At 37.4% G+C, this 12,830-nt stretch overlaps 1 protein-coding gene across 1 annotated transcript in view; it reads left to right on the top strand.

Annotated features, from left to right (window-relative positions):
- The first annotated feature begins 1,248 nt into the window (after window positions 1–1,248).
- Window positions 1,249–12,830, top strand: part of AZI2 (5-azacytidine induced 2) — a 13,592-nt gene continuing 2,010 nt past the window's right edge. Inside the window, exons 1-6 of the mRNA XM_010135482.1 lie at window positions 1,249–1,473; window positions 3,101–3,226; window positions 3,570–3,669; window positions 5,352–5,500; window positions 8,003–8,064; window positions 11,360–11,475. Coding sequence (XP_010133784.1) covers window positions 1,249–1,473; window positions 3,101–3,226; window positions 3,570–3,669; window positions 5,352–5,500; window positions 8,003–8,064; window positions 11,360–11,475 — 778 coding nt within the window. The remainder of the gene's footprint in view (window positions 1,474–3,100; window positions 3,227–3,569; window positions 3,670–5,351; window positions 5,501–8,002; window positions 8,065–11,359; window positions 11,476–12,830) is intronic.

The following is a 12,830-nucleotide window of genomic DNA, read 5'->3' as shown; positions in this document are numbered from 1 at the left end:
ACAATACAAATTGTCTTCATTGTGCTCATTTCTTTCATCCCAGTATTTCTCTTGGTTCATCTAGCTAATCATCAGGAACCTAAAGATTTGTTCAAGGGGAAAAAATAAAAATAAAAATCTGCTTTTGGTAGTGTCCTGGTTTGAGCATCAGCAGTTTTTTTAAGGGGGAGAGAAATGCTATTGGATACTGTTTGTTAGTATTTGTTAGTATTGCATATAAGCGCAAGGAGTATTGATCTTCATAACTAAAAATAAGGATGGGTTGTGCCTTGGTTTTGTTTGTTTAGTTTTAGGTTGGGTTTGGGGGGATGTGGGGGATGTGTGTGGTTTGTTTGTTAGTTTTTAAATCAAACCCCTGAACATGTTTGTGGTAACTAGTAACATTAAGGAAAATGCTGTTGGAGCTTTTCCCTTAAGGCCTGGAGCTCAAGAAAGTGTATGGAGTTTTCTAAAGGTGCTATTTTCTTAATATGTGTTTTGCTGTGTCTAAATGATACGTGTTGTAATGAAAAACCAATCTAATGGTTACTTTGCATTTGTCAGTATTTTAGGGCAACAGTTTTCTTACGGTGCAATTACAGTTTTCTCCATGCATGTTGAGGCAGATCATGTTATTTGCTATGTTTTTATTCTATTTTATTTTATCATATTTGCAGTCAAGGATTGCTGTAATTGTTGTTCAGCATAATGTTTTCTGCTGTGACCGAGTAAAGAATAGCTACTCAGGCAGCCTCTTTAAGGACTAACGCAGGTGTACCTTAAGGTTCCATTTTAAAGTTTGGGAGAAGTAGAAGTATTTGCATTCAAGAATGAAGGAAATTTAGCACTTGTGCTCAGGAACGGCAGTAGTTAGTTAATTTCTTGCACTTCTAATTTATTCTACTGCTCAGTGATGAATTGTGAACACAATATTCCTTTGGAGTTCAGCTATTTGGTTCCAGCCAGATTCTAGGATGATGTTAATCAGTGATAAAAATAAATTTGGGCATTCAGAAATCTGGTGCATACTCCAAGTATTTTTATCAAGCAAGAGTGAAAGATGCTTCTTTTCTAAGCAGCGTATTTTCAATGTATAATGGGTTTCAAGATTTTTCTGCAAGATTAAGGTATTTCGTAATTACTCAGTCTTGTCATACTTAGACAGAAACATCCTGCAGTATTATTTTGGAAGGTTCTCAGACCTGAGGCACTGAATGAATTTGTCTTTGTGAAAATTCTGCACTCATATCTGTCTTTTTAACAGCTGTCATGGAGGAGGTGGTAGAGGATGACATCTGTATTTTGAACCATGAAAAAGCAGACAACACTCATAAGAGAGAAGGGGAGATTCCTGTTTCGTCTTATAGCGGAGATGAGTCTGTTGCCTCACACTTCGCACTTGTCACTGCATATGAAGACATCAAGAAACGACTAAAGGAGACAGAGAAGGAGAACTCTCTCTTAAAAAAAAGAGTGAGAATTCTAGAAGAGAAAGTAAGAAAAAAAATCATTTACCAGCTTCTAGTAGCATCTGCTTTTTTGCTCCTGGCCGGATAGCGGAGCAGATGGTTATGTATTTAAAATAAGCACATTCCAAGTTAAAGTTTTGGTAAATTGTTTTATTTGCTTAAGCGAAATGCAGTTTGTTCCTCTATTAGTCTAGTTACATCATACTGGGATTTTTGCTTCTTACTGGGCATGTATGTGATGCAATGCAGACTGCGGCAGTGCCCTGCAGTGCCATTAGCTTGGGTTCAGAAAGACGTGTAGTTGCATTGGATTGTAACATATTTCATCTACCTCTTTATGGTGTTTATTAACTTTTGAGCATGTGACTTAGTATTGTTGAATAGTGAGGTGCCAAGTCTACAAACTGTCAGAATCTAGGAACTGTCTATCAAAAGAATCTCTTGGTCTCAGCACACCAAAATGATAAGGAAAAATTGGTTGTTAAGAGTATCTGGCTAGGTCTAGCTAAGAGCAGTCTCCAACATGAAGTACAACGTTGCAATGATCAACACAGAGAGGTGTTGGCTGGCTATTTTTTGACGCAGGAATTCTAAAACGTAGAAGAATGTAGGAGTTTGTTTTATATGCAGTTTCTCATGGCCTTAGTCTAGTGAAGTTCATTAAAGCTAAAAACTGACCACAAATGCAAGCTTTTCTCCCCGAGTACAGAATGCTAGTGCTAAACGTATGTCATCGTTCAGTAGTGTCTTTGTACCGCAGAAGGTCTTGACTTGGATGGATTGCTTTCTTATTAATAGAAAATATGAAGATGGATCCTAGAGTTAACTCTGAGGCATTTATTAGGACTTAGTCCAAAGTATGTGCTACTGACTCTTAAGAGCTTACCAAGTCTGTATTGTTTTGTGGCACTGGAATGAAGAGCTTGAGTCACGCTCGGTACAATTTTGAAACACTTAGTGAGGAATTCCTGGTGCCTAGTTTGACAGAATTGACTTTCTGTCAAAAGACAAAAATTTCTGAGCACTTTCTTTGTATAAGGTCCTGGGGTGGAGGGGTGGGGATAGAAGTAGAGCTCTAGGCTGAATATTTTCTGAACAATACTGAGAGTAACATCTTTTACATGGTTACTCAAAATCACAATAAACAGGGCTTGACCTTCACAGTCCTTTTTAGTCTTGTGTCTTTTGGTTTGGCCTCGTTCATCTTAATTGTCTTAAAGATGATACTTTATTTTCCATAGAGAAAAAAATTATGTTCGTTTTCCTCTTGATTTTCTGTATGTTGTGTCGTCATATGCTTAAACTCTTTTTACCAAAACAGTTTGTACATCTTCAGAGCCTGGAGAAAGGGGTTGTGAGTGTGAGTAATCATGACTTGTGGCTGGTTTTTAAATACTTATAGCAGTAAACTAGCAAGCTTTAAGTATGGTTAGAAAGTGCAGAATTCTTTGCACTCCTGTAAAAAACTTTGGTCTGTATCAATGTATTTGATTAATTTATTTTCTAAACTAGGAAATAAAACAAAACAAAAAAAAACCCAAATCAAACCTCATAGTTTAATGTTGCAGACTGTACTATTTCATTTTTAAATTTTTGCAGTTCTCTGTATAACATGTGGAACTTCTTATTTATCACCTCTATTAAACTTTTAGCTGCTTGGCTCCCGACTGGAAGAGGACTGCAGTACAGTTGGACGTGAACAAGTAAATAAGGCATACCAAGCCTACCGAGAGGCCTGCATAGACCGAGATAATCTGAAAAGCAAACTGGATAAAATGGTATGCGCTTTTCAGTAACAGCTTAAATGCACGCTAGATAACCACTGCATAGTTAATGAATATTTACTGTAGAATGAATTTTATTTGCTGAACATCTACAGTGTTTGTTTCATCACTCCTTTATGTTTTTAAAATACATGATGATATTTTATATAGGTAGAACAATTCTAAGTATCTCAATTTTATTACTGGGCTAGGCTAATGTTGAAAAAAATGAAAGCAGTTGTTTTCTTGGTTTGGTTGTGTTGGTTTTGCTTTTTTTTTTAAAAAGTTGAATTGTCAGATATGATAGAAACAAGCTTCACAAATGGATTCTTTCCCTGTCCCCCCCTCCCCCAAACAGATGAAAGAAAATGCAGAATCCTTGAAAACCTTGAATGAACAGTTGCAGTCTAAAGAAGTAGAGCTGTTACAGCTGAGAACTGAAGTGGAAACTCAGCAAGGTATACATTTGGATACTTCATCTCAATGTATGTTGACTAGTCTCAGTGGTTATATTAAGATGTGGGGGCGTGAAGAGGTTTAACCCCATACAGGGGGTCGGTAAGTTAGGAGTATACTGCAGTGAGGTGCCTTGAGCTTGTATTTGTGTTCAGTCTTGTAAATGGTGACTGGAATGTTTTATTATCACAGACAAGGAGCTTCATGGTAAAGATACGAGGCTGTCATGTTCTTCCTGCGTAGGTTATTTAATAGTTTCAGAAATATGCACAACCTAACAGTTCCTAGGCTAGTCATGTACATCTCTGGACCCCACCACCTTTTCCTCCGAGTGGGGTGAGGGCATACTTCTTCGAGTATCAAACATGGTCCTGTCAACACCACTTTCTCTGGTGCCTGCAGAGGATCCCGTGTATTGCTTTGTTTCACTGTTGGGATGTCACTGGTACAAGAGGGTGTTGTATAGCAACAGCTTCAGTTGAAAACAGCTTTTTAAAGGGCTGGGGGGTGAGGAAAGGTAGAAAGAAGGTGGTTGTAGAGAGCCTGGTGGCAAGAGAAACATTGTACCCTGGCAATTCCAAAAGCCCAAATCCAGCTTATGTGACTGCCATTGTAGAGTCCTGTGTAGATGACAGGTACGTAAAATAAAATACTATGGAAGAAAAAATAATCTTTATTAGAATAAAATAATCTTTATTAGAGTTACAAGAAAAGAGAAGAAGAAAATGCCATTTCTGTAAAGTTAAGAGATACTGACCGGAGATCAGATTCTGTACCAATGCAGTCATGTGAAGGGTGCTGGTAAGTATTGCTGTGCTTGAATTGGATTACCTTCCAGGAGGACCTCGGGCATCTTGTGCACTACTTTGACTGCACAAATTCTTAAAACTAGAAGAACAAACTACTTGTAGCAGTAGTGTCATTGTTGAGGACATTACGGTTTAAAGAGGTAAGAAGTGCAAGGTTTTAGAGCTCTGAAAATGTGGCGATTCAAGGCTTATTTAGTAATTTGACTCGTAAGCAGGCTTCGAATACCTTGTTTAAGAAAAATCAGTGTAGCTTAAGCTTGTCTAAATTGTTAAGGCTGTAGTGAGTGCACTGTGCAGTTGAAGACTTGGGGGTTTTCCTCCTGCCACATTCTTTATTTTGCTGTCTGAGTAGCCTCCTACTACTGATTTGATGCTAGGATCATCTTAGGTTGCTTCTTAATAGACACCACATGAATTAGCTCTGTCTAATAAGAAGACTTATGTAACTTCTAGGCTTTACATTTTTATTTTGGTTATATCTTTTTAAATTCTGTTTGGAACTTCTTGATACTAAACTTGGGAAAATCTTAGGGTAAATTATGTAATAATACAAATCTGAGGGAGGAAAAGGCTTTTTCAAAGCACCAAAGTATGCAAGTTGGCGTATATATTTTGTGTGTTTGCTGTTAACAGATTTTTGTGGTTCCAGTGCCTTTTTATGCTATTATTCCTTTTTCCTTTATCTAAAGTCTCCAGTGTGTTCTTGGAAAGCAGGGCTCCATTCTTAAACTCAAACTGTTGTCCTAGAGGGTGGTTTCTTCAGTGTCCAGGATAGCTTTTTGAAGGGCATGGGCTGGTTAAAATGAAACCTCACTTATTGAGTTACATTTCTTGAACTGAGACTGAAGTCTGATGTTTTGCTTGTCTTCTTACAGTGATGAATAATCTGAACTGTACTCAGTCCAGCTGGGAAATAGAGAAGCTGAACAGTGACCTGAAAGTGCATAGTCTGGAACAGGATCTAGAAAAGCTCAAGCAAGAGTGCAGTAGTCTCAGAAAGGAGTTGCAAAAATCCAAGCAAAAGGTACCTTTATTTTTAAGGAATTTATGTTTCAGTAGAGTTGTCTGTGTTAGAACACTACTTCAAATCCCTTGTTCAACCAAAATAAAGGGTAAGCAAAGAGATACAAACTGGGTGAGATATGAACTGAGTGAAAAATGAACATCCTAGTAAAATTAACCTTAAATATTCTGACGGACTGGTTTGTTTCCTGGAAACAGTACACTCACCTAGGTGAGATTTCCCAACCATTGCCCATATAACAACAGAAAATAAAGCTTTACAATTTCTTTTAAGTAGCCAATCAGATCGAAGTGTTCTACGCTGGTATTTGTCTTGGATTGGACTTCTTAGAAAGTTTGGGCAAGACAGCGCTTGTTTGGGGGTTTTTTTGTTTGTTTTTCTTTTTAAAAATAGTATGCTCATTTCAAAAGATGATGAACTTTGTTTAAGGAGCTCTAGCACAGCAAGGCGGTGCATGAAGCTTGTGAGGAAAGTGCATCCTTGTAACAGGGTTTCCCGAATCATGCTGTACCTATTTTAGTTCCGTTTCCTGCCATTTCTGGGGCAAGGGTCTGTTGTGAGGGACTCATTGAGTAACATAGTGTTTAGGATCTTAAAAAGGAAAAGAAGATCTCCTGACAGTAACAGAATAAATAAACAAACAAATAAAATGCGTTACATTTTAAAAAATGATGTCTTGTGCACGCTGACTGCTTTACAGGAATAAAGGTACAGTGGCTGTCTCCAGGACTCTGCAGTCACATTGAAGTTGCACATTTAAAGGATTTATATGTGATTGTTTGAAGAAACAGATGATTTCAGATTCCTCATGGTCATTAATAATTATGATTGTGTAATCTTAAGTTGCATAACATTTGAGTGAGCTGATATTCAGGGTATGTAAGATGCAACCTCTCCTGGGCGTTCAGGGACCAGACTAGAGCTAGCCTGAAGTCAAGTCTTTCTCCCCTGCTGCACTCCGAGTATATACAGTGGGGGTGTTGGGGTCTTGGCACTGAGTGTGTGTCCCTACAGATCTGCCGCTGTCATGCCACGCTCCTACCTTACACAGACTGGCCTTTGTGCCTTGTCCCAGGTTTAGACTGCGTTTTTCCCACTAGGTGGGGATAAAGCACGTTACCCGTAAGGCCTTTGTAGAAGGCGTATTAACTTCTGTCACTGTCGGTGGTTGTTTTCACTTGTATCTGGAATTCTCTTAGGTATTTTCAGTAACTTTTATGCCCCTCTGGTATCTTCAGGTAGCTGTACAGAACAGAGTAATGGCTATATAAATAACTGAAGACTGCAGATGGTGGTGTAAGAGTGAATGTTGCTAGAAAGAACAGACTAAAATAGCAGTTGTAAGGAGTACTAGACATGACTGTTTAAATAATCCTTATGCCAGCAGCCTCTGTGGCAAAGAACAAATATGAGGAACAGTTGTTTTGTTGTTGGTTGTTTTTTTTTTTTAAACATAATTTCTTCTTGATCCTGGTAACTGCCTAATACAGGAAATAAAAAGATAGAAGTTTTCAAATGTGGGATAATACAGTGCAACTGTTTGAGGTTTTTTTAACTATGAAATTGAATCTCTAATGGGTGGTGGTGGGAAAGTCTTTAGGAGGAGGAAAATTTATCAGGTGGAATACAGGGAAAGTGACAAGTCAGTGAGAAGTCAGCATTGTTTCAAACCCAGCTGGTGTTTTTGTTATTACTGTTTTTAATTACATTGGTTAGCATTTTCAGATGTTTTCTACCGTAGGCAAGTACACTTCCTATTTTTTTTCTATTTTTAGATATTCTTATTTTGGTTTTGCAATGTAGTTGATGCAGTATGTACATTATATTGACAAGTGCTTGAAATGTGTGTAGACCATCCTGAAGCCACAGCAACAGGTATTAAATTCATAACAGCTTTGGCTAGAGGGAACAGTATTTGGAAGGGAGCATGAAGAGAAGGGATGAGAATGGGATCTCATCACGGGTGAGGGTCTAATAGAAACATGGCTAACAAAGCGAGCCCAGTGTTTGATTTGTTCAACAGTCCTGTGACCTTCAGTGAGGCTGCTTGTATGTGCCATTTAAAGCAGTCTCGCAGAGTGTCTGTGGTAAAAGTAACTTGGGTAAGTAAATCTTTACTGAATTAGTTTATGTAATTTATGTATTGGGTCAGGGAAAGAACAAGAGAAGACCAATTACTTTTTTTTTTTTCCATTTTAATGGAAGTAAAAAACCTTTCCCAATTTTTGCTTTCCAAAGAATAACAAATTATTAAAAAAAAAAGTATGGTGGCTGAGCAATGCTTTCATATAAGTAGGTAATTTAAGCATTTTTAAGTGGAGATTCTTATTAGAAGACTTTTATGACCATTTTGAAAAGCACTGCAGCCAACACGAATGAAGACAGCTTTGTGTCTGAATTTTAACATTAGCAAACGTGTGGTTTCTCTGCAGTATTTTCAGATAGAAGATCTGAAATCACATGTGCATTCTTTCTCTCTCTTCCCCTCACTCTGTTGTGCAGGACCAGGCTCAAGAGGAAAATCCATTAAAAGGAGAACTCCTTCAACAACAAGACATCCAGAGGTATGAAAATCAAGTGGCTGCCATGTGTTAATTTTAGTTAAATGAGGGACAGTTATTTGAACAAGTACGTATTCTTGTAGCCTGTTACAAGTCTGTTATTTCAAATTACATAATCTAATTTCAAGTCTAGGTATACTGGTTTAGAAAGATCATTGAAATTCTTTTTCTTTGTTCTGTAGGTAGTTAAGGGTGATGATGATAAGAAAACATTTACATCCTCAGATTATTATATAGAAAATTAAAGTTAAATTATCATCTGGTATTTTTAAATCAGCTTTTTAATAATTAGGTGACTTGAAGAGGTGGTAGATAAACTTCCAAGTCATCCCAGCCGTAGAATATCTTCATTCTACATCTGGGGAGGTTCCTCTCTTTGCTTAGTGTCAGAACATACATTCCTACTTAGCAGAGTACAATAATATTTCTACTAGGAGATGTTTTAAAGGATTTTTATTTTTTTAAACATTGAGGAGCCATTGTGTCACCTGTTCGAAAAGAAACAGCCATTTCCCACAAAAATGCTAACATCAGAAAGGATTTGTTCTCATCTTGCAGCCATTCAAATAATAATTGTGGTAAATCTAAGGATCTAAACTCCTATATTACTGTCTCGAGTATGTGTGCTGTATTAGCATATATTCATATATCTTTTAATTCTTTATGCAAAAGAACAATTCATGAATGCATGAAAGTTCCCGAATGTTCTGTCTTACAGACATGAAATACTAACCACAACTCCTATACCCAGTTTTGCCTGTTTGTGTGCTAACACAATCTTCCACAAGAGGGAAGAGTGGTCCTTCGTAATGACAGATTGCTTACCGTAATACCTTGTTGCTTACTTGGCTGTTAAAGAGATGGGAAAGGAAATCAGTCGCCGAAAGAGAACAGCACAGATAATTCTTTTAATGTGTTCTCTGGTATAATGATAGTATTACACACAGTATGCACAAGTTACGCTTTCACCTCTCACCTTCTTGTGGTTTCTGTCAGAGCTCCGTAGTCAGACTTACATGCCTGAGAAAAGGTGTTACCTCAAGGTAAAACAGTTATTTCATCTTCTGGAACAGATTTATTCCACAAAGTGGCGCTCCGGTGGCAACCTTGTGACTTAGCGTATGTACAGTGTAGTGTTTATTGTAATAGGAGAAAAATAATGAGTGTGTAATGTGTACTGAATTATGTAAGCCTATCCGAAAATCTGTGGAAAAACTTGAAAAGCCTCCTGTGTGACGCTTTTGTTGTAGCAAGCAATCCTGCTGCTTCTGGGAGATGGAGACATTTGCAGTTAGATTACTTTTTGGAAATAAATTATTTCACATTTTTCAGCAGCCTGCAAATCTGACTTTATATTCTTGGTTTGCAGATCTACTTTGCTGTAGATTTAGACGCTATCTGTAATATTCAAGGTTTATGTTACGTGTTAGAAGGCAGCATAGGATAAACTTCAAACCATGTGGAATCCTTGGTTTCAACTGCAAATTCCTTGAAAATGAGGCTTTGCAATGGGATGCTTGGTCAGTATCCACAAAAAGAGTTAAAATGTGTCATGTGTGATTTCAGTGGAATTCTGGTACGTGCACCCCTTTGCAAGATGCTTTAAAAAGTGCTAAATGCATGTTACAAAATTTATCTAAACACTTTCCTTCCGATTGGTTGGAGCTGTTCTTACATTTACTGCTTCTACTCATATACATATATCTAAATATTGTACAGTTCTGTTTTGATATAACTAAATTTTGATCTTATTTTTGAGACCAAGACTCACGAATAAGTCAAGTGTGGTGGCCACATCAACTCAATTTTATTTGGCTTTTTAAAATTTTAAGAGATGACAATTTTAGATTTGGCAGTAAAAAGGCCACAGGTTTAGCTGAACCTTTGGAAATTTTCTGAAAATTTTAAATTTCCATCTACCAGAACTGCTGGTAACTAATACTTTACCTATTAAACTATCAGCTTACTCTGTTCTTTAACAGAGTTTCTGATTCTGAGTTTTTGTATTCTGTGAAAGTACTTGTGTGCATAGAAGAAATTTAACGTCTTTAAGGGAACTCTTCTAGCGTTAACGTGCAGAACAGAGTAATAACTGTTCAAAAACATTCTGAGAATACACTCATGTCTGCTAAACTGCATGCAGGAGGGATCCTAAACTGCCATTTTAGAGGGATAGAAAACTGTATCTATGCATGCTTGAAAATGCAGTTGTTACACAGCTTCATAGTTCTGTGTCATCTCCACTATAGTTTGAGGAACTGAGCTGTTTTCAAACAAACATCTTTTAGATGAACATAGAGAGGAAGAAAAGTCTGAAAAGTCACATCCATGATACTTGTCCTCAAACACGTTTTGGTACAATGTTAAGCATTAAATTGACAATTTAATCATGTTTAAGTTGAAGTAACTGCATCCTTCTGTCTTTGAACACAAAGTTAATCAACATAAATCTGATGTTCAGTGTGCTTTTGCCAAGAAACATATGGTGATGCTGACTTCTTTGAATTTTTTGTTCTTGGTTTTCTTATCAGCTCTTAACCCGAAACGTCAGTGTTGGAACAGTGCTGCTGTTACTAAATATGTTCCTCATACTAAGCAGTCTTAGCAGAGAATGAATTGGGTCGCTGTTTTATAAACTGTCTGAAAAGCAGGGTAGTAACATAAATTAAATGACTTGAATATGAAATGGGATGTTTTATATTTTAGTTTATAGTTTATATAGTTTTTAGTTTTTATTTTAGTTTGGTCTGTGTGTGGGTGCTCAGCTGGGATCTTGGGTGCCTAGTCTGAACTCACTGCTGCAAAATGAATGGTGTAAAGACGCAAATACTGGTTTTGACAATTAACATTACTAGGATCATAACGGGATGGTGTGTGTTGACGTGAGAAGCCAAAGTTAGTACTTCACCTTGTTTGCGGTCCAGTGTCCATTTAATACACTTTTTAAAAGGTATTTCTTGGAGATTACTGATTTTATAGTAAGATGGTGAGTTTCCAGTAATGAAATTGGAGAATATGCCACATATTTCTTTCCATTTGGGGAACTTGAAATTATTATTATCATCTAGTTAATATACATTACATGATATATTGTAATATGCAGGAGTCAAAATACACAAAGGCCCATCGGTTTAAAGTAATTATCAATATCACTGAGTTCACTTTGAATCATGGTACTCTTGTAAAATTGGTAGTGTCTGTCAGGCAAGAGAGATTTATTAACAGTTGGTGCTTGACAGGCACGAGGGTGCTTTAGAGGTAGCAATTATTTAACTTTCTTTAATTTTTGTTTTAAAAGTGTGCAACAAGCATATTTGGAACTGAAGAGAGAAATGTCTAATTTGCATCTAGTGACTGATGTGCAAGCTGAGGTTCTACGAAAACTGAAAACAAACCCAGTGGCGACCAAGAAAGGCAAGTCACTCTTTGCAGTCGCAGACCTTACAAACACAAGCTGTTGGTTCAAGCTGTACCATTGTAAGGATAAACTGGCTATCATATCTCATCAGGATCTCATCCGTTGAAGCTGATAAGCTAGACTGTATTATGGTTCCAGCCTACCCATTTTCTGCTTTTGCTTCTGTCTCATACTGGTCAACTTCACACATAAAGGTGTTGCTGATGTGTTTTTTCTTCAGAACTGTATTCTGTTCCCCTTGTGGCTTTTTTCTCAGTCAAGTGTTGCTTATGTGCGCAAGGCTGAGGTGTTAAGTTTACTCGTATTTGACCTTTTACCACAACTACTTTGTATTAGAGGGGGAAAAAAATCTCTTTGCAAACACAGTCTTATTTTACCAATATAGAATAGATAAGGTATTAGTTTGGCAACACATTAAAGTCAGTCTTTAGCAGACTGAAATACCCTTATGGTTGTATATTTCTTTATGTTGGCATTCAGAAAAGTTACCTCTCTTAGCAAAATGCTATGCCAGGTGACATTTTCTGAATGCCACATAGGGAGGCTGCAAAACTGCCTTGGTTCTGCTGCACATAATTAAGGGGAAAATAATTTCTACATCTAGTATGTTTAACTTCCCTGAGTGATTCATCAGATGGTTCTTCTATTTCCTACTTATATACAAGAGAGCCTTCTCACCCTGGTGGGGACAGACTATCAATCTGACTGTTAATCACCACATTCATTTATTTTCTGCTCACTTCAGTGGTGGTATTTCCTGTGTTCGGAATTCAGAAGGTGGTGGTGAAAGACTGAACCTGGTTACAACATGCTGGTGGCAGTTTCTGATGATCCCGTCCATTACAAAACCCAGGCATGTTGTTTCTAAGCAGCTCTGATTGGCTTGGTATGGTAATGACAGGATTCACCTCCGGGTCAATGACTGCCTTTGTCTGTGGTCAGCAGTGATTCGCAATCACTCTCCACTACTTGGCTGATAAACTATCAATATTTTGAAGTAATTTTGTTACCAGCTGAGTCTTACGTTCCTACAATTCTAAGACACATTTGTCAAATAACTTCAGCAGAGAAACTGGGAACTGAATGAGTTTTTAATCCTGAAGTCTGACAAGGTGTGTCAAGGTGTGATCCTGTAGTGTCTTTCAGTCCTTATTTTTAATTTGGAGTGATCTGCCTTGCCACTGCACAAGTACTGATTTGTCTCTTCTACTTGGTGAACAGTCTGATGTTCTGCAGTCGCTAATGCAGTTGTACATCCATGGCTGTAAAAGGCATTATTGAGTGAATGAGTGATTGGGAAACAGTGGACTTTTGTCTTTTGCTCTGTAGGCGTTTTTCAGTAATTTTTCAG

The sequence above is a fragment of the Buceros rhinoceros genome, unplaced genomic scaffold, assembly GCF_000710305.1.
Source record: "Buceros rhinoceros silvestris isolate BGI_N320 unplaced genomic scaffold, ASM71030v1 scaffold13114, whole genome shotgun sequence".
Lineage (NCBI taxonomy): Eukaryota > Metazoa > Chordata > Aves > Bucerotiformes > Bucerotidae > Buceros > Buceros rhinoceros.
This window is presented reverse-complemented; position numbering and strand designations above follow the sequence as displayed.